We start from the raw sequence: 25,362 nt of genomic DNA on the forward strand, positions 1-25,362 counted from the left end.
CCCTAACTTGGACTCGTTCCTGGCAGGAGAAGGTCATGAGACACTGGGCAGTATCTATGTGGTTCTGGAAAAGCTAGACTGAGCCACTGGTAGAGGTTTCTGAAATGTTGCTGGTTAATGGGGAGAGGCAGTGTGGTCTAATGGATAGGGCACCCAGCAGTCATTCAGAAGACCTGGGTTCTGTTGTTAGCTCTTCGGCTGACCTCCTGTAAGATCCTTGAGCAAATCACTTCACCTCTCTGTGGCTCTATGTTCTCTCCCAGCCTCTGTCTTGTCTATCTAGACTGTAAGCTTTCTGGGGCGGAGACTGGCTTTTACTGTGCATAGAGTAGCACCTACAGACCCCAGCTACAGCACCATGGGGCCCTGATCTCAGCTGGGGTATCTCAGTGCTGCCCGTATTACAGGTAGCAATAGTAGAAACAATTAATGCATCAACATTTCATATAATAATGCCAGCAGCCTTTCCGATCCTGTTACGTTACAAATAATAGCAAAAATGCCATCGTGCGTGAGAGAGAGGTCGCCTCTCTGAATCCGAGTGGCTGTGTGGCATCCAGCAATAGTTACCTTTTGTAGCATATTGGGGAGGAAGTGGCTGCGATGCTTAAATCAATGGGATGGCAGTAAAATGGGGCATTGAAGGGTCTTGTCCTTTACTGCTGCCTGGCACCACTTCCAGAAGGCACAGAGGACTCAGATCATGGAGACACCGGAGTCCAGGTTGGCTCCTCCTGAGAGTCTTTATTCCTTGGCTAGCAGTGACCAGATGGATGATGGGCTGCAGGTTTCTGCAGGTTTCTGGGATACAGTGAGAACTGGAACTTTTACAACCCACCCTGAGGTGAACCTTGAAAGCAAGTTACAGACTTTTCCCTGTACTTCAAATCCCTGGAGATGTTTGTAACTCTGCTTCTTGTATAAAGGGGTGAGGGGCACTAGCTGACAATGAAAACAGGGAACATGGGCCGCATGGAAAGGCGACCTTCAGTAACAGTTGCTTTCCCCTGTTCTTCTTCCAACTGCAGCCCTCTTCAATCTAATTCCCGTGGGCCTTCGTGTGGTGGCGATCCAGGGGGTGAAGGCAGGTCTCTACGTCGCCATGAATGGTGAGGGATATCTCTACAGCTCAGTAAGTACATTGCCCGGTTTGGTGATTTCGGAGCTGGTTTTTGAGCGCATTGCTATGTTGGGAACACTTTGGACAACCTGGCACAGTAGGAGCTGTCATAAGGTCCACTGTCAAATAGACTCTTCCCTGTCTTTAGCAACTACCTCCAGCTATCTCCATGTAGTCTCAGGGCAGTATTCTTTGAACTTTAGTTGAAGGCACACATCTGTTTGAGCCTTTGGATGGTCACTTAACTCAGGTCTTGCTGTGTTAGGTTACTGAATCTGCTGGATCTGATCTGGTTTTACATCAGTGCGACCACACATTGCCTTCACAGAGATACCCCGATATACACCAGTGTACCTGATCATAATAGGTCCTGTTCTCCACACCACAGTAATTCTGCTTATTTCGATGGAGTTATTCTGGATTTACCCCAGTGTAACTGAGCAGAATGTCTCTGTATATGAGTGGTCTTTTTAACACAGTATGAAAGATCTATGGGACACATTTTACTGATGAATTCCCCGGTAACTTTCTTAGATGGCATTAAAAAGCATGAGGTTATTCATCAGATTCTCTTTTGAAGTAAATCAATGATTCACAATGATTTACTAAATAAGGCAGTTCTTTGCTAGAAATATTTTACGCTTGAAATAACTTCACACTGGTGCTATGTGACAAGGAAATTGTTGTTGATAAATTTTCCATTCGGATATTTGTAGAATCTATGGGCCAGACTCTGACCTCACTAACTCCAGTGTGGATCCAGAGTACTGTAATTCTGCTGTTACTCTGACTTAAAAACGTGTGTGTGTGGCTGGGGTGGGGGATTGAGGATAGAACCACTGAATAGGAAATAGCATAGTTTGGTTTTCGGTAACTGGCTAATTGATCTGTAATGTGGCTATCGCCATAACCTCTAGGACCAAAGGTGGCACTTAAACCACTGGTTGATGCAGAGCTGCCCCTAGTTACCTCCCGACCGAAGGACAGCACGTTTGCTATCGCATGGGCGGAAACAGCTCTGGGGTCGTCTTGTCCCACCACCCTGGAATCTTAGGAATTCTTGTCGGAGCAGGTACTGTAGGACTGAATGCGAACCTGTGTCTCGCGACTTGAAGGAGAAAACATGGCACCACTGAACACGTTCGCTTTCCCAATGAGTACAAGGTGCCCAGTGGGTCTGTGGCTCTTACGCATATTTTCCTTCTTCTGGGAGCTGTCGATCAGCTTCTCCTGTAGTTTGCTCTGTGGCGTTCTGTTTGCGAGATGAAATCACTTTGTGGATGCCTGTGTAAGCGCTGTGGGATCAGAGCTCAGACCCTGGATTAGCCTCTTCGCGTGCTGTAATCACAGTCCGAGCAGTCGGGAGTGTAAACGGCCTCGTCACCCCCTCGCTCTGTTCCCTGACCAGGTCAGGGTTGTTCCTTATGGTATGGTCTCGACAGGACAAAGCGCTCCAGTTTTAAACCACTCAAATAACTCTTATTTCCCCTTCTTACCTTGCGGGGCGATAATGTCACAGAAGTGCCGGGCTGGAACGGAACTTGAGAGATCACCTAGTCCATTCCCTGCGCCTCGCCACTGAGGAGGCATGATTACGTATACCTAGGCCCATCCCAGAGAGGTCTTCTGTCTAATCTGTTCTTAAAAACTTGCTTCAGACTAAGCCAATTCCTCCTTGTCCTACCCTGGGTAGTCATGGAGAACCATTGTCCCCTTTATGACATCCCTTTGATATTTGCAGACTGTTATCAGGTCCCTCCTGAGCCCTCTCTTCTCAAGACTGAGGCGATGTCCACACTACCACTAATGTTGGCGAAACTTTTGTCGCTCAGGGGTGTGAACCCCCCCCACCCCCCCAAATGATGTAAGTTGTGCCGGCATAAGCGCTTGTGTGCACAGCGCTGTCTCCTGCCGCCGTGGCCACCGCTGCTTGTTGAGGTGGTTTTATGACGTCGACAGGAGAGCTCGCCCGCCCGTGCAGAGCGGCTGTGTGAGCGGTCTGACAGCAGCACCGCTGCATGGGTACAGCTGCGCCGCGGTAAGCTCGCTAGTGTAGACGTGGTCTAAACACACCCCGTTCGGTCAGCCTTTCCTCACAGGTCAGGTTTCCTGAGCCTTTTATCATGTTTGTTGCTCTCCTCTGGATTCTCTCCAGTTTTCCACATCCTTTTTAAAGTGTGCTGTCCAAGACTAGACGCAGTACTCCAGCCGAGGCCCCACCAGTCCCGGGCAGTGCAGAACAGCTACCTCCCACGTCTTACCTAGGGCGCTCGGCCATAGCCTGGTGGAGCTCACTGTTAGGGGATTACAAGTCATCATGCTAGTGTGGCTGTGTGTTTGGGGATCCCTTTTTAGTTTTCAGAACTGGGTAGCTGTCAAGACCAAGAGAGGGCTAAATCAGTCAGCTCTCTGGTATGCCAGAAACATCCCTTTCTTTCACAGCTCAGTACATTTAAGTGTAAATTAAGTCTAATCAGTTGTGTCCCTTTAAATAAATCTGTTCAATTTACCATGATACTGACCTTCGTTGTAAAGCGCTTAGAGATCCATGGACGAAAAGAGCTATGTGAGAGCTTGGTGTTGGTATTATTATTTATTATTACTGTTGGTGTGGTTACCAATGTAAATAGTTTACTTAATTGCAAACTCTTTGGAATCAGGACCATCCTGTTTTGGATCTGTGTCTGCACACCGCCCAGTGCAATAGGTCCTGATCCATGACTGGGTCTCCTGGGCATTGCAGTAATGCAAATAACTAATTCTTGAGATAAACTGTACAGGGTACACGGATTGTGTGACTTAAACAGAAGTGGCATTCTGCGCAGTAGAATCCCTACTTCTGTACGGGGCCCTTCAGAGACTCTAGAGCTCAGAATTCTTGGCAGAGTAAAAGAATTACAAGGAAGGAGAGCAGTTAAGAGCTTTGTAAATACAGCTGGTCAGAAAACTCGGACAGAAATGGGGAAAAAATGTCCCTGGAATCTTTCAGAATTGTGTCCATTTTTTTTACCAGCTCCATCCACAAATATGGGAAGCAATCCAGGACGAATGATTCAGGAAGAGCTAAGGGGCAGCAGCCCCAGACAACAGGAGTTGCAGACAAGAAGGCTCTCTCAGTGACATTCGTGAGGTCGTGTGAAGGATTGAGGAGGAGCCAGAGGGAGACAGGGAAGGCCAGAAAACGAGGTGGTGGCTGGGAGGCAGGATGGAGTGCCTTAAAAGCAAGGAGGAGCTTTCCCTTCAGTCAAACAAATTCCCTTACAATTAGCGCGCCAATCATCTGGTGCTGCAGATGAGTACAGCCTAATGGAACGCTGCTGATTTACACCAGCTGAGGGTTTGGTCCAGTACCTCCAGCTGAGGATTTGGCCCAGTACCTCCAGCTGAGAGCTTTACTCTGATTCCGTTATCCCCGATATTACACTAAGAATCCCCCAGAATGGTCAGGGGTTAGCAGGATGGCTGGCATGGGCATGGTTACATGCTGTGGTTTTGATGGTTTTCAGCTTGGTGGTGTCTGCAACAATAAGAATTAAATTGTTTCTTTCATGAACAAAATGTCACGGGGAAGCAGACTCCTGTGTGCTGTGCATGGATGTTGCATGGCCCTCGCCTCCCAAGGAGCCGTGGCTCACGGGGCCTGGCTTCCCTCCCGCACCAGCTCTCTGCTGGGCTGACTCCGTTGTCTCGGGGGAGCTGTGACGGACTGACAGCAGCGTAGGCTTCACCCAAAGCCCACGGAACTCAACGGGCGTCTTCTCTGGGCTTTGGACCAGGCCTGAAGTGAGAGGAAAATGGGGCCTGGTATTTCGAGCTGGGTCGTCTTAACAGCAAGGACTGTGGGTTGAAATGCCTCTAAGCATCAAAGATAAGGAAAAGGACCTAGGGGTGACAGTGGACGAGAAGCTGGATATGAGTCAACAGTGTGCCCTTGTTGCCAAGAAGGCCAATGGCATTTTGGGATGTATAAGTAGGGGCATAGCGAGCAGATCGAGGGACGTGATCGTTCCCCTCTATTCGACACTGGTGAGGCCTCATCTGGAGTACTGTGTCCAGTTTTGGGCCCCACACTACAAGAAGGATGTGGATAAATTGGAGAGAGTCCAGCGAAGGGCAACAAAAATGATTAGGGTCTAGAGCACATGACTTATGAGGAGAGGCTGAGGGAGCTGGGATTGTTTAGTCTGCAGAAGAGAAGAATGAGGGGGGATTTGATAGCTGCTTTCAACTACCTGAAAGGGGGTTCCAAAGAGGATGGCTCTAGACTGTTCTCAATGGTAGCAGATGACAGAACGAGGAGTAATGGTCTCAAGTTGCAATGGGGGAGGTTTAGATTGGATATTAGGAAAAACTTTTTCACTAAGAGGGTGGTGAAACACTGGAATGCGTTACCTAGGGAGGTGGTAGAATCTCCTTCCTTAGAGGTTTTTAAGGTCAGGCTTGACAAAGCCCTGGCTGGGATGATTTAACTGGGACTTGGTCCTGCTTCGAGCAGGGGGTTGGACTAGATGACCTTCTGGGGTCCCTTCCAACCCTGATATTCTATGATTCTATGATTCTGTGGTAAAGGGTTGAACCGAGGTCTGTAGCTGGATTGAATTAAGCTGTTAATGGCTCAGCTGTATCTCAGCTGCAGCTGCTGCTTCTCACGAGGGGCAGGGGTCAGCATGGGGCACCTGTGTATGGCTCTCAGAGGCTCCTTCAGGTCCTGTCTCCCATACTAACCACTGGGTCTTTACTCTTTTGCTTATAAGACCACAAGACACAGCTTTTCTCCGCCTCTAGCATGTTTAACTTGCAGACAGGCACATGCCTGGTTTCTCTAGGGCAGTGATCAGTGATTTGGAATAAGGGGCTAATACTTCTTGTTGACTTTGTTCACTCACCCAGCTCCTCCCTGCCTGCTGATCCGTCTCCCCCGGATTTATCTGAGCCCTGTCGCTGGTTCCAAATAAACCAGCTGGCCAGGGAAATGCTTCCTCCTTCTCTCTCAGGAGACTAAATTCTCCGCTGTAAATGGGCAGCGCTCCACTGACTTCCATAGCGTTCCATCTGCTTACACCAGAAAAGAGTCTGGCCTGGGAATTGCTCTACCAAATCAGGCCAGGGCTTCAGGTAGAGGCTGGGTTAGTTGGTCTCTGCCGGCACCAGCTGTGTTAGAGGAAGATGCAAGAAGCCCTTCGCGTGCAACTTTCGCATAACCAGCCCTCAAGGGAAGTGCCTTCCCCAACCCCTGTCAGTTAGGGCCGGGCAACAGAAGGACTTATAACTCTTAACCATATCTATTTACCCTGCCTAGTGCCATTAGAGATGCGGTCATAAGCCGTATAAATGTGCAAGCCTCTTTTGAATCCGACTGAGCTCTTGGCCTCAGTGATATCTTGTGGCAGAGAGTTCCATAGGTTAATAATGCATTGTGTGCATTTGTTGAGGGGGGAGGGATACTACTCTGGGGAGAAGTGCAGGAAATTATATAGAATTTCCCATTGCCTGAGGTCTTGAACAGGCAGAATTCAGCCCTGGGCCACTAACAGGTTTTCTGCATTTAAACATCACAAGAGTGAAGCCCAAAGTCTTTTGTGGCTTAGAAATTGGACACTTTTCCCACCAGAAAGTAAAGACTCCCAAATTCTCACTGAGGGACCAATACTTGCTTCTAGGCCTGGAAAGGTCCAACATTTCAAATTCTGTAGTCATCACATATTTCGGTATAGAAAAGTTGGACTCCCTCTGTACCCTGTCTGCAGGGACTCATGGGACCTGCTTTCTGAGAAGCGCTGATCGCTGACGCTGAAAGCTGCTGGAGGTCTGGATGCTGAGCACCCGTGAAAATCAGGCCCTGGTTAATTAAGGCATCTGGCTTTTCAGATGGAGGAATGTAAAATCTAGTCCCCAGAACATGTTCACAAACTCTACAGCCTGTTCCCTAGGGAGTTTTCCTGTGATGTGGAGTAGCTGCAAACAACGTGAAAGTGCATAAAGGTTTTCTCAGCGTCTGTTTAAGAGAATGCCATCACCCACCCCTGGATTCTCCTCTCGTGACTCAGACATTCAGCCCAGACTCATGCTGATAACGGTTTATACCACACCCACATGTATTCCGTAGATACAAATAGGATAAGTACAGTTCCTGAGCCACTACGAGGCTAAATCTGCCCCCAGCTCTGACACTGACTCCTCAGCGACCTTGGAAAAGTCACGTAACCTCTAACTCTTAGGCTCCCCAGCTGTAGAATGGGGTACCTATGTTCCTCACAGGGGTGTGGTGCAGATGAAGTAGTTAATAAGCTCCTTGGGGCAGGGACCATCTTTTTGCTCTGTGTCTGTACAGCGCCTAGCACAGCGGGGTTCTGGTCCATGACTGGAGCTTGTCAGCACTGTGGTAATACAAACAATGTCTGCAACGTGCTTTGCACGAGAAAAGTGCCGAGCATTGTTCTTTTACAGTGAAAGCCCACGTGGAGCAAAAGTACCTCTGCAGGCTCCTTGGATTGCTCAGCATATACGGAAATTCTCTCTCTCTCTCTGTTGTGTATAATTCAGTGGAGTCAGAGCTGGGACCAGCCTGGTCCCAAGTACATAACACTTCTGTTTCCACTGGAAAGAATGAACTGCCATAACACATCCCCCGTCGTTTAACTCAGAATTCTAATCATTTTTGAAATGGGAAATCGTAATCCATTATTTATTGGAAAGGTTATGAAAACTCTAACAGACTTGCCATGAAGAAAACCTGGGCTTCTTCCCAGGGTGCAGTGTGCGTTTACCGTATAAAATGTGTCGTTTGCAATGCAGGGAATTACCGCTCAGATCCCTGCAAAGATCATTGCTAATGAAGGAATGAGGATTATGCACAACAAAAAAACCTGAACAACAACAAACCCCCATGTCACCTACGCGCTCTGTGTATCTTTCATTTCTGCTCCTTCTACGCCTTTTTATTCTGCTCTGTCCTTTTGCATAACAAACATGTCTTGCATAATAACAAACAAGCATCCAGGGAAGTGTGTATATTAACAGGGCTTTTATCTGCCTGTATTGTCATAACTGTTTTACCACGGCTCCTCTAGGGTTATTACAATATTATCTATGCTATTTCAAGGTCATCAGCTAAAATCAATTGGCACTACATTGCTCCTGTAATTGGCTGGTGTATCTTTTAACACTGAAGTATGTGCTACTTTTGACCTCTAGTGGTTACACTTTACTTCATCCCCCCAAAAGGTCTGTACTGTTAAACCTGCCAACTAGGCACCGTAACTACATACTTCCCTATAAACAAATTCAGCCTTGCATACTAGGGTGCTTGTGATGTGAGAGGTTCTGTTGGGAAAAGTTATTTGATTCCTGCCTTGTATTGGATGTCCCTGAAGCGTAGCTTCTGATCAGCCCCCGCGGGGCTCGGCTCTCTCGGGGCACGGAACCTTGTAAGCACAGCTGTCAGCAGTGCAGTGGTTATTTTTTCTTTGAGGTGCTTCCACAGATGTTGCTTGTCTCCATTATGCAGAAGTTTTGTAATGCTCCAATGTTCGGCTCTGTTAATCCCTGCTGGTGCATAGAGAAAGGCAGGTGACGCCAGGGATGGCAAGTGCTAACTGGCCAATTAGGACATGGCAGATGCGCGTACGGAGTTATGACTGATGGTCTTTAAAAAGGGGTCTGACCTGACTTGGCAAGCGCAGCTCCTCTGCTCTCCAGACAAGGAGGGATTGACAGAACAGTGTAATGCCGTAACTTCTCATTTCACTTCTCAGTCGAGGGGCCTGTATTCTAACAACACACTGAGCATAGTGTTGGGCAGAGGCTCAAGAAGTAGGATCAGCACTGTGCTGCCCAGTGCATCCGGCTTTTCAGATGAACTAGTTTTAAACCTACTTTCCAGCTGGGGTGGTTGGTTATTCAGGGGAGGGCCGAGGCTTCCATGATGCTGTTTCAGAGGACAAGAACAGAAGCAGCAGGACATAACCCTGATTTCCTGGCTGGCTATTCCCTGTCTCATTTAATAATAGCACAGATTGAGGTATTAATTTACATGGGGGCACCAGCCTCTCCTCCCTGCAGGTTGAGAATAATTCCCACTGAGTTCAGGGGCATTATTCCAATCCAAGGGCAAGCAGCAGTAGAGAACTGGGCCTCTTTCACATTTAGTCCCAGTGCAAAGCACTTAAGTGCATATATATACACCACTTGCATGGAAATACTTTGTCAGAATATATAGTTCTAATGAAATGGAAATTGCAAAATCAGGGTGATTTTGCCAGAATTTCATTTTAGAATAAGACCGGGGGGGGGGGGGGGGGGAGGGAGAGGGGTCTGAAAAGATTGAAATGTCCCATTTTGACATTTTTGGAATCAAAAGTTTTGATTTTTCATCTTGAAGTTACTTTGTTTTGATTTTTTAAAAATTAGGCATTATAATATAATGCAAAATAACATGCAAATCAATTTTTTTAACGTTTCCCTTTTGAGATGTTCAGTTTCATTCCAATTTGAAATGAAGCCAAATCTTGAAATATTTCATGAACTGGAAGTTCCATTCTCCACACTGCACTGAATCTGTGGGATTCAAGCCATCAGTGGGATTTAAGCACGTGTTCCAAGTGAAGCACTTCATTCAGCAAAGTACTCAAGCAGGACCCTAAAGAATTGTGCCTTTGTGTAAAGGATTCCATGTTTGCTCAGGGATTTCTCCTCAGCCATTGGTATACAATCAAGTATCTCTAACTGAGCCCTGTAGAAGTGATGAGAACAAGGCAGACGTATGCTGACTTGGTCCGGAACTTTCCAACAAAAGGTTTGTGTGCCAGAAGATGCTGTTTGTTGGAACCAAAACTTTTCACGGAATCATGTTTCAATTAAACTTTCCTGGGAAAGGCTTTTCAGGCCCAGGACGGAATTTCTGATGTCTGAAGGAGAGCACTCCACCACGGGCTAGCCAAGAACCCAGGGGACAGGGCACTCACTTGTAATGTGGGAGACCCAGGTTCAAGATGCTATGGTGCCTGATTCAGACTGGGGACATCAACCTGAATGCTGTCCCTTTTTAGTTCTGTTGGTGGGGACAGAAGGGAATGTTATGCTAGCCTAGGTCCCCCTATATTCTCCCATCTCCCCACTTCTCCACATTCCAGCAACATCTCAAGGGCATACTGTGTTGAATTCCAGTATAATTTATACATGGACTATTTCGCCTATGAAGGGGGTGTCTATCTTCCACAAGTGAGAGCTACCCATAATTCCTGGGCATCAGAGACACAACTGAAGTTAAGATCTTCCCTAGTGGTGAAAGGAGGACAAATATCACCCTTCCTGGGTACAATACTCTGTTTTATGTGGAGAGAAGGTTTTAAAAAAGAGGACATATTTGACTGAGGTCAGTTCTGTCAGAACAAGTGGTTTGGATCTGTGCTCTGCTACCAGTGACTTCAAAGATGGAAAGAATAAAGCAAGTGAATAGGGCTGGTTTTGGCAGACACTGACGAAAGGTTTGGGGGTGAGAGCAGTCATCGACAGGTAGATGGAAAAGACCTAGGACAGAGGGGAATAGCTTAGGGTGCAAACCCATCTAACTAAGAGGATGGAAATGGGCAATGGGAAACTTTTCAGTGATGAGAATTCTTTTGCTGTTGGATCAAGGGAAGCGGTGGAAGTCCAAAGTGCTTGAGATATTTGAAACTGTACTGATTAAGCCAGTGGAGAACATGGCTGTAGGGAACAGACATGGATGGGAGCCTGGACCACCTCCAGTTTCTCTGCTTCTGTGAAAGGACGTTGGTCTCGGATCTTGTCTCGTCCACCCACTTACCAGAGACAAGGATAGTCAGATCAGTGATGTTTAACTCCTAGGCCTCCTGCCTCATAGTTATTAGCCATCCTGAGCCCTTGGGACATAAGGGCCAGATCCTGATACCTTTACTGACATTGTGTGGTACCTTGTGTGTAAGTAGCTCCATTGAAATCAGTGGAGTAAAGTACAACTTGGCATGAATAATGGTTGCAGAATCTGGCCATAGGAGATTAAATGTGCTTACACAGGTCCCAGTTCAGCAAAGCACTTAAGCATGAGCCTAGGTGCTTTGCTGCATCTGCATCCCTGAGCACCCTCTGTAGTGTGGGCGTTAGCATTTAGGGCTAAAGGTCACTTGGCATTTAAGTTAAATCAGCATCTTAGCCAAACTTTTCTGAGGACTAATTGTTACTGCAAGGAAAGCTCTGAATCGACCAGCGTTCTCTCCAGGCAGTGCACTCTGCGCCCAGGGATAGGGCCACCAGTTCTGCTTTTACTGCTGCCAATTCGTCATTACTGTGATTTGCTGCATGTTGACAGTTTTTTTCAGTGCCGCAGAGAGCGTGGGAGAGGCAATATGCTTGTTCCCAGGGGCTTACAGTCTGTGCAACCCAAAGGTTATCATAGAGAGGGGCATCTCGCCAACATTAGTGCCCAAAGGCATTGTCGATCCAGAGAACACAGGCAGGCAGAATGCAGCTGGGAACAGGAGGTATGCTGGTCCCTCCACGCCCCTCTTGCTACTTTCCCTTGCCTTCTGTTTGGCACAATGGAGAGGCCTCCTGTGGTCCTCTTCTCCATATGTGCTTACAACCAATGAACTAAAATCTGGGCCGGTGTAACTGGATCAGACACCAGGACTTCAGGAGAGTATGTCAGAGACAGAGCTCCTTTCCTAAACCACCATTCAGTATGTCCCTTTGCCAGAGGCAGGCTGTTCCCAGGCACCATTGTGCAAATGGCAGAATGCAGCAGCAGAATTAACAAGTCACTTGGGAATAAGTGGCTTGGTAGAATTATTTAAGAGCCGGCATTAACCCATTCCACTAGTTACAGAACTTCAGTTTAAAAGGAGGAAAGTACATAGGACTTAATTTAACCCTGCGGGTGTGGCTTATACCCCTGAGCCCAAAGGGGCAGGGGCACCACCCAAGGACTTTGCTCCCAGGGGAGGACAGGCAGTGGTGAGCAGCAGCTTTAAAATCCACCCCACTGTCAGGTGCTCCCTGGAAAATGCACTGATTCAGGTATGTAGGTTAATGGGTTTGAACAGTAATAGTAGCATAGATTGTGAGATGCCAGTGTACACGGGACCATTTCTTCACCTACAGGGTAAGAGCATCTCCCAGTGACTCACAGATACACCTTAATGATGATTATATGATTGATTTGTTTTGCCCTAGTCATGGACCAGGGACCGCATTGTGCTAGGCGCTGTACAAACATGGAATTAAAAAAAACAGTTCTTGCCCCACGGGACTTACAATCTAAGTGTAGCACAAGAGACAACAGCTGGATACAGACAGCGAGGGGAGCACAAGGAAACAATAAGATTATGTTGATCAGTATGACTGGCAGTGGGCTCTGCACACCACTTCACCCAGAAGGTATTGGGCTTGATGTGGGAATTGCTGGGTGAAATACAGAGTTAGGCAGGAGGTTGGACCGGATGATCACCAGGGTCCCTTCTGGTCTTAAAACCTACATGTGAAATCCTGGCTCCATTGATGTCAATGGCAAAACTCCCATTGAGTTCAGTGGATCCAGGATTTCTCCCTGTGAATCTACAGCTTTGGTGGGAGTTGTTGAAATCTTGGGGACAGTGCAGGAGTGAACCGGGATTGGTTCACTCTCATCTAAGAAACTGGACTGGATATTTTTGTCCATGACTATTGCTGTGTAATTATGTCTATGTAACGCCTAAGGTGGGTACCAGAGTAGCAGCCGTGTTAGTCTGTATTCGCAAAAAGAAAAGGAGGACTTGTGGCACCTTAGAGACTAACCAATTTATTTGAGCATGAGCTTTCGTGAGCTACAGCTCACTTCATCTGATGCATAAAAGTGGAAAATGCAGTGAGGATGTTTTTATACACACAGACCATGAAAAAATGGGTGTTTATCACTTCAAAAGGTTTTCTCCCCCCACCCCACTCTCCTGCTGGTAATAGCTTATCTAAAGTGATCACTCTCCTTACAATGTGTATGATAATCAAGGTGGGCCATTTCCAGCACAAATCCAGGTTTTCTCTCCCCGCACCTCTGCCAACTGTGTCCACATATCTATTCAGGGGACTCCATCAGAGGGCTTAATCACACCAGCCACACTACCAGAGGCTCGTTCACCTGCACATCTACCAATGTGATAGATGCCATCGTGTGCCAGCAATGCCCCTCTGCCATGTACATTGGCCAAACCGGACAGTCTCTACGTAAAAGAATAAATGGACACAAATCAGACGTCAAGAATTATAACATTCATAAACCAATCGGAGAACACTTCAATGTCTCTGGTCACGTGATTACAGACCTAAAAGTTGCAATATTACAACAAAAAGACTTCAAAAACAGACTCCAAGGAGAGACTGCTGAATTGGAATTAATTTGCAAACTGGATACAATTAACTTAGGCTGGAATAGAGACTGGGAGTGGAGGGTCATTACACAAAGTAAAACTATTTCCCCTTGTTTATCCATCCCCTTCCCCCCACCCCCCACCATTGTTCCTCAGACGTTCTTGTCAACTGCTGGAAATGGCTCATCTTGATTATCACTACAAAAGGTTTTCTCCCCCGCTTTCCTGCTGGTAATCACCTTAAGTGATCACTCTGGTTACAGTGTGTATGGTAACACCCATTGTTTCATGTTCTGTGTGTATATAAATCTCCCCACTGTATTTTCCACTGCATGCATCCGATGAAGTGAGCTGTAGCTCACGAAAGCTTATGCTCAAATAAATTGGTTAGTCTCTAAGGTGCCACAAGTCCTCCTTTTTATCTGAATAATGGAGCTGGTTGGAGATCAGGATTTGCATTCTCTGGGAAATGCTGACATTTTGAAATTTGTTTTCATTCTGAAAAAAATTGATTCAGAAATTTTGAAAACATTTGGCTTCAACAATATCAAAATATAATATAAAATATTAAATATATCCATGTTATATCGTAAAACATAAATATATGACATTGAAATTTTTAATATAATGAAAAAGTAATAGTGAAATGAGAATGTTGAAATGATTCATTTTGCCTTTATCCTGTAGAAAATGTCAAATTGAACCAGGAGCCGTTTTGATTTTGATGAAACTCTGTTTTCTCGTGGAAAGTGGTCTGCTGAAAACCTTTTTGACCAGGTCTACTCAATATATTTTAAAGAAGTGAAATAAATCAATATGCTCTGACAGTAAATGGTGATTTTTATGGCCATACACAAGGCACTTTAAAAACAGTTCTTATGAAATATACTGTCAAAAGTGGTGGTGTTTTTTAACTTGATTTTTCTGAAATCGTGTTCAGGGTCTGGGATGTGACACCCAGAATTCTGGGCTCCGGGGGCATGGGAGGGGAGAAAGTGGAGATTTTTAAGTCACAGAAGAAAAAAGTGATGGGGGGGGGGGGGGGGGGGGGCAAGGGGTCACAGGTGGAAGATGATTTAATAGGTAGTAAGGCCAGAAGAGACCATTTTGGTCAATGCTTGGAACGTCTGGTCTGGTCAGTACTTTCCAGGATCAAAAGCAGCTTTCCCTGATGCTCGGTTATCGCTCTGCCAATTTCTCATGGGTCTAGTAAATTGACAGCTGCTTCTGTTCACGACTGGAGCTCATCAGTCCTTTTGTGGTGTATCAGGCTGCTTTCTGCTCGAATTTGCTCTCACTTGTTCACTCCCGGGGCTCTCTTTCTGTTCGCTCCCTGCCTCATGCTTTCTCTGATTGCATATTCCAGTGTCCTCCTGCTGCTGCTTTTGCTTGCTTGTTTTTTTAACTGCTCTGTGCTGATCCCAGCGCCTTTCCCAATGGATACTCAGGGAGAAGTGTGATCTAGATAGCTAAGGACTTGCCCTCGTTCCCATAGCAGTGGTGGGGAGAGAGGAAGTGCCGTACTGCCGCCTATGCGGTCACTGGCGTTTGGGAACGCGGAGGCCCTGTAAGTGGGATGCTGCATTCGCTTCGGGCCAGATTCTGCTGTTCTTAGTACCTTCCTAGGTGTGTTGCCCCCTTCCTTTCATGGAGGAAGGTATCACTCAGTGTGAGGAAGGCTGGCAGAATCAGGCCCTGAAACAGTGAAAGCAAACAAATCTCAGATTTTGAAATCCCCAGGCTGGGGGCTGATTTGGTGCTGGGCCATCCTGGCCATTAGGAAAGCAGAGATCAGGGTTTCCTGCCACGTCCTGGAGTGCTGATGCCACTTAAAGTGTGGAGGAGATGTGCCCCAGGGACAAAGAGAGGCTTTCAGGAGGTTCGTTTCCATGAGTTTACTTCTGAATCTCAGGAAGTTCAAGTGATCCTGACGTTCACAGCAACGCATTCTCCAACCCCCTGGATGCCTACACGGGCCCCAGCCTCGTGCTAAAAGCTTTCTGAAACGCGAACACTCTGGTGATGCAAACAAGACATGACAGGAAGATGGGAAGCCTTGCTGTCCCTCTGCTGCTTTCTTCCTGACGACTCCAAAGGGCTGACTTCTGTTTCTAACGAGCTCCTTTGGTTGGCTGCTTCCAGGGCGGCACACAACATGTATTATTGATAAGAGCGCGTGGGAGCTATGCACAGATTCCTGATGTGGATGGGAGCTCTGCGGGTAATTACCACAGAGATGGTATTCTTCTGCCTGAGACTTGTGAGATTAAACAAATGTTAATCTCCTGCGCTTCTTGGATTTAAAGTTTTCCGTTAAATCTTTGAGGAGAAAGTAGACTAGACTCTCAGGGCGTTGGAACGAGGCTGCTAGCTCCAGAGGTACTTGGCACTGGGAAAGATTGTGCGTGACCCTCCATGCATGGGCACAGTGGGGAGGGAAGCACAAGGAGCTAGACGCAGTGTGGCTCTCACACTCCGCTGAGTGCAATGACCATGTTTCTACCAGCGTTAGCCTCTCCAAAGCGGGCAGGGATGGGGGAGTGGAGAAAGGAAAAGATACCTCCCCATCTTCCAGGGTGGTGCAGCAGCCAACGACCTTGGAGCCATTCCAGGCATGGTGCTTCCTGGAGTTACTGCTGGGGGAGCCTGTCTCCACACGGCCCCCAGCCTGGGATACTGTATCGCCTTTGGGGGCTGCATGTGCTTTGAAAGGAGGGTCCTTGCCTCGTGTGCTGGGTAACGTGTCGATGTACAGCAGAGCCCTGCCTTGAAAACTACACAACACGGAGGAAATACAGCACCCGGCCTCCTCTTGGCTCTCTCTGCCTGGGGAGCACAGCTAGGGGATGCCACGGTCCTCTGCCCTGTCTCACAGCCGCGCGGCCTTACGGTTGTTGGTCCCCCCGCCCCGTCAATGGCTGCAGAGGCAGGTGCAGAAGGGCTGTTACCTGTCAGTGCATGGGACAGGTTTGACGCTGGCAGGAGGAGGCTCCCTGGGCGACATAGAGGGCAAGGTGGAGCCGTACCACCCTGGGAGAGCAGTCAAAGATTCTTCCTGTGAAAGGCCCAATTTCCCTGGGGCATGGGGAAGGGCAGCAGCGCTTGCACCCCGCTGAGGGGTTCAGCCTGCTCCCCCATCTGGCATGCAGGCTGGGCGGAGCCATGGCTCCTCCCTGCCTTTACCCGCCCTCTTTGGCATGCCGTGTGCCCCCGGGGCAGTAACTCGCCAGCCCCGCCTGGGCCCTCCTGAAGGCAGCTCTGCCAAGGCTGGGGCCATGAACAGGCTGTGCCGGTGGAGGCTCCTACTCCAGCCCCACACCCTTTACCAGGGTGCCCCAGCCCACGGGCAGTCAGGGAAAGGGCCATGGGGAATTCCTCCAGCGTAGAGGGCTTACCTGGCTGGCACATGGGAGGAGTTTGAAAGAGGATAATGAGGTAGTTTTGAAGATATAGGTGGGGAGCTCCTCCCAGATGTGTTTCTGGGGGCAGCATGGAGAAAGCATAACAGTGAGGGGTTGAAAGTGTACAGTGGAGGCTGGTATCGAGCGGAGATGAGCGTCAGCAGATCGCAAGGGAATGAAGATGATAGGTAAGGTGGGGACAGACTACGGAATGCCGTGAAAGTGAAGACAAGCCTCTTACGTTTGATGCAGCTAGCCACGTGGAGTTGTCTTCAGACTTCTGAGCGAGGGCACAAATGAGAAGATCAAACTGGGTACAAAGACATAGATGACAGCTGGTGACCAAACTCTGCACCCTGTGTATCCTTCCTGAGTTGCAAGTCCAATGCAGAATTTGGCCCTTTATCTTATACCTGATGGTGGAAGCATTGTCATAAAGTTCCACCTCACTGAGAGAGAGGAAATAAGGAAGGCAGGTTATGTAGATTCTTGATGTTGTATTGAGGGGTTGAGTCAGTTTCTGATCTCAATGCGGGTATAAACCTGGAGTCTGTGAAGCCAGATAACTGAGATCAATGAATTTACCCTGGAGTGACTGAGGTCATAATCTGCCCCATTGTTTGTGTCACAGTTTGTCTGTGCCTCTGATGCACTAGCTGTTGTTTGTGCTGATCCAGACTAACATGGCTACCGCTCTGATAGCTGTAAAGACCAATTTCCCTTAGCAGGGAGTTATAATCTGAACCTTTGGGGCTTTGTTTAATATTCAGGGTTTGTAGAATTCAGTGTGTATGTGGTGATCTTAAAGAGTCAGTGCGTGTTTTGGAGATCCCATTACGTAATCGTTCCTCATTGCGTATTTTGAGATCATGCTATGACATAATAAATAATAATACTTTGCTCTTGTATTAATTGTCTTTCATAGATCTCAAAGTGGAAGGTAAGAATTAATATCCCCATTTCACAGAGAGGAAAACTGAGGCATGGAGGAAGGGAGTGACTTGCTCCAAGTTGCACAACTGTTCAGTGGCAGCACTGGCAAAAGAATCCAGATCTCCTGAGCCTCCTCCTGGGAGCCAGTCACTGGATTGCTCTGGCTACTTTTCCATTTCTTTTCAATTTCCCCTTTGACAATGTTCTGAAATTGTCAGCAGGATTCCAAGTGTGAATCTGACAAACATTGTATTCTGTAACAAGCTCTCCTTTGAAAGAGCTTTGGGAGATGGGTTCTTAATGTATTTTAATTTTTTAAAAATTGCGATCTGTACCTCCAGGAGTTGCTTGCAAAGAATTTGTTTTGTAAATAGATTACAATTTGGAAGGATTGTAAGGGAATGACTTTCGCACCTTAGTAGCTCCCTCCTTTTTCACATGCTCTCTATTTCCATGTCCCACTTTGCCTCACAAGGGTAGTTCTAATAGGATTTCACATTTAGAAAAACCAATAACATAACAATACATCTCTGGTTTGAAGTATTCTATAGAATTAAGTAAATTACAACATCGATAGACCAAATTCTGCTCCCCGTTCTGTTTATGAAGCCAGTGGAGTAACCTCAGAGTGCAACTGAGAAGAGAATCTGGCTCTGCGCTTTTGCGTAGCGGAAAGGCCAAGAGCTGGGTATGGAGATCGAGTTACGCTTTGGAGGTGGTGAGGGTCTCTCTGAGTCTGAAAGGTGTAACTGGAGGAAGAGGGTGCTGGCTCTGCCAACCTTCTGCTCTTCACAAGCACCACATTCACTTAAAAATTATGGCTAAGATTTTCAAAGCTGCCTGATTTGAAATGAGTGGGAACTCTGCGTCCACATTGCGTGAGCAGCTTTGAGCATTAAACATTGTTTTCTTTAACCTAATTCACCAAAATACCATCCTGCAATAAGTCCAACGTAACCTCTCTGCATACAGCCTATTTCTGATTGGGCAGCTGTTTGGGATCTCTCTTTGCTGTACAGGTTGAGACCGATTGCTGTGTCACATTTAACTTCGACCATCCTCCCATTCTTCTTCAGTAAGCTCATTTCAAGCATCAATTATCAAAGTTTTGCCATGAACTACAATAAATGTCTTTCTGTAAATATTGCCATGGTGATGCAGGCTAATATTTCAGTGGGAGGTCTGGGCGGGGCACTCAGTAATACGGGGAGACAAACTCTGCCTTCAGTTACCCAGACATAAATGCAGCATGACTCCACTGACTTCCATGGAAACCCTCCAGATTCACAGAGCTGGAATCTTCTTGGGAGTGAGTATTGATGTCTGCTCATATCCTGCCAGCATGGCTACAGAGTGCAGTACACCTGGCTGATCCTGGTCCTGGGGAATCTTGGAACAGCCAAACACGGGATGACATTCAGCATTGTAATGTGAACTGTAGCCAAACCTGTGAGGAAAGGGGAACTTCTTTGATGTGGGTAGGCGGAAGGATACCCCAGTGGTTAGGACTGCAGCGGGTAGGTCTCCAGCCTGGGATGCAGAAGATGGGTTCAGCTCTACCAGAGATTTGCTGCCTGACCTTGGGCAGGTCACGTGAATTCAGTGGGAGTTAGGTGCCTCTAGACCTTTTTTAACTCTGGCCCTGAGTCTCTCTGTCCCTTGGCTGCCCATCTGTAACCAGGGCTGTGTAAGTACCTAAGACGGATGACTGTGGTCCAAGGGGGTCACTACACAACAGTGCTTCTCACGCAATAGATCCTCTCACTGTGCATGCTGCTTTAATGCTGTAAGCTAGAGATGAGCTCCAACCAACCCCCCAGGTGTGAGCACCTCCAAGTTTGAGGTTGTTCCAAACCTGTCCCCATCTGCTTCTGACTTCAGTAGGCCAGGTCTAACTGAGTCATTAGCCCTGCATAACTCAGCTGCGGAAGAGTGAGCTTGAGTCAAGTCTGCTTCAAGGATTGTCAGCAGTGCAATGTGCTAAGTTCTCGCTGAGGCATCCCATTATGGGCGAGAGCATCAAGGGCAGAAGGGGCACACCTTGACTGTCAGATCCCTGGCTGAGTCTGTGAGGCAGGCACATGGGGAGATTGCCATTTGAGTTCGAAAATGAGCCAATTTTAGGTGGAATTGTTGAACAAGAGTATCTGAAATCGGACTGTATTATTTTTCCACCTTTGGTTTTATGACTTAGTGATGATAGTTACCCTTCTATTGGCCGCTGGTGAGCTGAGCCCATGCTGACCAATATTGTCTCCTTGTTTCCGTCTGCCTGTCTGTATCCATGTGTTGTCTTATATTTAGAATGTAAGCTCTTTGGGGCAGAGACTGCCTTTTTGTTCTGTCTTTGTACAGCTCCTAGCACAACAGGTTCCTGGACCATGGGTTGGGTTCCGAGGCACTACGGTAATACAAATAATAATTAATAATGCCTCCCTCCACCAAAGGAGCTCTGTACTTTACAAGCACCACTGAATTAAGGCCAAAATTTTCAAACCTGGGTTCCTAAATTTTGGATACCTAAATCCCTATATATGTACCTAGGGCCAGTTACTGATTTCTGACGGTGCTGGATAGCTGCGGCTCCCTGTGTTTTCGGAGGGATTTTCAGCTGCTCAGCACCTCTGAAATTGGAGCCACTTTTATTTAGGGGCCTAAACAGAGATTTAAAATCTTAGCTTTGGGTACTTAGGTGTGCACACATTGGCCTGAGCTTCCCAACATCAGTGTGAAGAGTCCCATTGGCTTGGATTTTCAGAGGATCCTTGGGGAGTTAGGAACCAAGGGTAAAAATGTCAAAAACTCCCTTTGGGTGCTTTGGAAATTCCATCCAATAGGATTGGGTATTGGAAAGCCAGTGGGAGGCAAGCTCCTAACTCACCTAGGCACTTCTGGAAATGGTATTCTTAAATACCATTGAAATCCAATAGGAGTTGGGCGCCTACCTTTGCTCCCTTCGGCTGCTTTGAAAATGGAAGCCATTGTCTCCCACAGATGAGGGTTCGGCAGCACAGAGAAGTGAAAGGGGATGCCCATGGTGACATGGCCAGGCCGTGGCGACACTGGGGATAATGGAATTCTCCTGGCTCCGAGACTGCAGCTTTACCCATGGATTATCCATCCATGAGAGTTGGATACAGGGACTGGATAAACTTGTATATCTTCCCAAAGGTCCTGCCAGGCGTATTGCAGCATGCACGCCAGGGGAGATTAGGATGCATTGTGTTCCTCTTTTTATTTCTCTTAAGTTTTACTTTGCCCCTTTGCTTTATGGCAGCAGTCATCAGTCATATGTCCTGATAATGAGGTGTATTCTTTCTTCAGCAAATATCAGCTTTAATGGTAAAATACTTTACTGTTCCATGTTAATAATTGCTTGGCTTTTGGGAGTGATGCATCACTATTATTCTTAGTACTTCACTGCGCAAGCAAGACCATACATCACTTTTTTGTCCCGCCCCCACCCCCCCCTTCTTAAGTCATCGAAATAGCCAGAGCAGAGCAAAAGCTGCTGCAAGCCTGCGCACAGTATCGTAAGTTATAGGCACTGCAGTGGATTGTCCGTTTCTTCCTTCTCCTTTCCTGTGGACTATTTCATTTTGCAACCCGCCATTGAAAATCACTTTGAGGTAAAGCCTCCGCGGGCATTTGTACCCCACCATTTCTCTGGAAGATGCTTGAGAAAAGGGCTCCTCAGCCTGACTGTTCTTGGGTGCACAGTAAATTGTCTTCTGCTATGGCCAGTTCAGCAATGGGCGCAAGCACATTCTTAAGTCAATGGGAAGACTCAGGTGCTTCAGGTTACACACGTGCTTAAGTGCTTTGCTGAACTGGGGCCTTAGGGTACGTCTCCACTGGAGCTGAGAGCATGCTCCCAGCTGGGTGGTCAGACTTGTGCCAGCTCTGCTCGAGCCAGCATGCTAAAAAAGCAGTAACGACAAAGGTTGCAGTGGGGCTAGCCATGCAAGCTTGGACCCAGGGGCCTGGGCGCGCTTGGACTCTGGCGCTTAGCCCAAACTGCTACCCGTGTCATGATACCCACACTGCTATTTTTAGAGCACTAGCTCGAGCAAAGCTAGCTCGCCTCTGACTAACCAGGCTGGGAGGCACACTTCTATCTGCTTAGATTTCTGAGGGAAATTTTTTCTTATCGCCACTGGGAAAGTTTTTATCAGACCTGGAGGCAGACCCACATTTTGTACCCCACAAACCTTGGCAATACATATCTGTATGTCACATTCTGGGATACAGTCGAGACCAGTGAGGGGTTGTGTCACTGTCTGCCCTGCAACCTGGGGCACCTCACAATGCTTTGCTGTTGTAGTGCCCAACCTGGGCCACTCACAATCAGCCTGCCAGCATGAAGGTCACACCCTGAGTGTCTGTGTGCTAGACAGCCCCGTTTCAGCTGTTCTACCCCAGCAGCCTGTCAACAGTCCCACAGCCTCATACTGGCTTCCACCAGCCTGGATTACGATTTGCAGGGAGACCCCAGCACACTGCCAGTCCTGGATTTTCCCCAACCATGTGCTCCACAGGCTCTGACTCCGTGGGTGCTCTGGGGCTGGAGCACCCATGGGGAAAAATTGGTGGGTGCTCTGCACCCACCGGCAGCTCCCCGCCCTGCCCCCCCCCCCGCCCCAGCTCACCTCTGCCTCCTCCCCTGAGTGCGCTGCATGCCCGCTTTTCCCCCCTAGCTCCCAGCGCTTGCGCCACAAAACAGCTGTTTCGCACAGCTGGGGGGGAGGGCGGAGGAGGGGGAATGTGGTGCGCTCGGGGAAGAGGTGTGGCCAGGGATTTGGAGAAGGGCTCCAATAGCGGCAGGGAGGGGACGGAGTTGGGGTGGGGACTTTGGGGAAGGGGTTGGAATGGGGGCAGGGCAGGAGTGGAGTCAGGACGAGGCTTGGGGTGAGGGGGCATGAGCACCCACTGGCACCGGGGAAAGTTGGCACCTATGATTGTGCTCTGCAATGTCTAGCCCTCTCCTGGGCAGTTCAGAGAAATCAGATGGTTCATTTGCTCCTTTCACATCACCTGTCAAACACACACCAGTTTGCCACATTAACTGGAGCCGACATTCACTTTAGTACAGACAGAACACTGTTGGTTTAGGTTAATAGTAAAACAAGTTTATTAACAAAAGAAGATAGGATTTTAAGTGAGCTCACTTATAAAAGATAAAGTTCGAAAGAGTTACAAGCAAATAAAAGTGAAAATTTGTTCCAAATGGCCTTTCTCACCCCCAGTCTTCCAGCCACATGGTGACTGACCCTCTCCTTGGTCATGGTCTCTCCCGAAGGCCCAAAAGTGCTACCGCCTTTGTCTTCTTAAGTCAAACATACTGAGGTTTTCTGCTCCTTTTCTTTGATAGTCCAGTGAACCTTTGAAATGGATTCTGCTGAAGGCTGCCCCTCAAAGTAAAGTTCATTCAAGATATGAGGAAGGGGACATGGAATCTGGTGGTGAAGGAGGCTCTCTGCTCTTTCTTCCCCCGCTTGTGTTTGTTGAAATGCAAATTGTTCTGTCTCCTACCATCTCCTCCCCTTGCTGCCTTGAGGACCCTGTTGACTACTTATATGTAAATTGAGGTGAATACACATTCCTGTGTTTAGGATAGGCTTGTTTAACAACTTTTGCCTAGGCAGGGCTGTCTGGTTTTGAACATGTGCCATAATATTATATGGTCCCACTGAGGGTTACCAAAAGAAACTACAGCATTTGCTCAAGAAACTCCCTGAAAAAGCACAAGAACAAATCCGCACAGACACACCCCGAGAACTCCGACCTGGGATATTCTATCTGCTACCCAAGATCCATAAACCTGGAAATCCTGGACGCCCCATCATCTCAGGCATTGGCACCCTGACAGCAGGATTGTCTGGCTATGTAGACTCCCTCCTCAGGCCCTACGCTACCAGCACTCCCAGCCATCTTCGAGACACCACTGACTTCCCGAGGACACTACAATCCATCGGTGATCTTCCTGAAAACACCAGCCTGGCCACTATGGATGTAGAAGCCCTCTACACCAACATTCCACACAAAGATGGACTACAAGCCGTCAGGAACAGTATCCCCGATAATGTCACAGCAAACCTGGTGGCTGAACTTTGTGAATTTGTCCTCACCCATAACTATTTCACATTTGGGGACAATGTATACCTTCAAATCGGCGGCACTGCTATGGGTACCCGCATAGCCCCACAGTACGCCGACATTTTTATGGCTGACTGAGAACAACGCTTCCTCAGCTCTCGTCCCCTAATGCCCCTACTCTACTTGCGCTACACTGATGAGACCTTCATCATCTGGACCCATGGAAAAGAAGCCCTTGAGGAATTCCACCATGATTTCAACAATTTCCATCCCACCATCAACCTCAGCCTGGTCCAGTCCACACAAGAGATCCACTTCCTGGACACTACAGTGCTAATAAGCGATGGTCACATAAACACCACCCTATACTGGAAACCTACTGACCGCTATGCCTACCTACATGCCTCCAGCTTTCACCCAGACCACACCACACGAACCATTGTCTACAGCCAAGCTCTACGATACAAGCGCATTTGCTCCAACCCCTCAGACAGAGACAAACACCAACAAGATCTCTATCAAGCGTTCTTACAACTACAGTACCCACCTGCGGAAGTGAAGAAACAGATTGACAGAGCCAGAAGAGTACCCAGAAGTTACCTACTACAGGACAGGCCCAACAAAGAAAATAACAGAACGCCACTAGCCACCGCCTTCAGCCCCCAACTAAATCCTCTCATCAAGGATCTACAACCTATCCTGAAGGACGACCCATCACTCTCACAGATCTTGGGAGACAGGCCACTCCTTGCCTACAGACAGCCCCCCAACCTGAAGCAAATACTCACCAGCAACCACACACCACACAACAGAATCACTAACCCAGGAACCTATCCTTGCAACAAAGCCCATTGCCAACTGTGTCCACATATCTATTCAGGGGACACCATCATAGGGCCTAATCACATCAGCCACACTATCAGAGGCTCGTTCACCTGCACATCTACCAATGTGATAGATGCCATCATGTGCCAGCAATGCCCCTCTGCCATGTACATTGGCCAAACCAGACAGTCTCTACGTAAAAGAATAAATGGACACAAATCAGATGTCAAGAATTATAACATTCATAAACCAATCGGAGAACACTTCAATCTCTCTGGTCACTCAATTACAGACCTAAAAGTTGCAATATTACAACAAAAAGACTTCAAAAACAGACTCCAAGGAGAGACTGCTGAATTGGAATTAATTTGCAAACTGGATACAATTAACTTAGGCTGGAATAGAGACTGGGAGTGGATGGGTCATTACACAAAGTAAAACTATTTCCCCATGTTTATCCATCCCCTTCCCCCCACCATTGTTCCTCAGACGTTCTTGTCAACTGCTGGAAATGGCCCACCTTATCACTACAAAAGTTCCCCCCCTCCCCCGCTCTCCTGCTGGTAATCACCTTAAGTGATCACTCTCGTTATAGTGTGTATGGTAACACCCATTTTTTCATGTTCTG

General features: G+C 47.6%; 1 protein-coding gene across 3 annotated transcripts in view; it reads left to right on the forward strand.

Moving 5' to 3' along the window:
* The window catches only part of FGF12 (fibroblast growth factor 12), a 276,273-nt gene that overhangs the window by 191,683 nt on the left and 59,228 nt on the right, over positions 1-25,362 (forward strand). For all 3 annotated transcript variants that reach the window (XM_037909407.2, XM_037909406.2, XM_037909405.2), the window contains exon 3: positions 1,029-1,132. In XM_037909407.2, coding sequence (XP_037765335.1) covers positions 1,029-1,132 — 104 coding nt within the window. The remainder of the gene's footprint in view (positions 1-1,028; positions 1,133-25,362) is intronic.

The sequence above is a fragment of the Chelonia mydas genome, chromosome 9 (assembly GCF_015237465.2).
Source record: "Chelonia mydas isolate rCheMyd1 chromosome 9, rCheMyd1.pri.v2, whole genome shotgun sequence".
In the NCBI taxonomy this organism is placed as follows: domain Eukaryota; kingdom Metazoa; phylum Chordata; order Testudines; family Cheloniidae; genus Chelonia; species Chelonia mydas.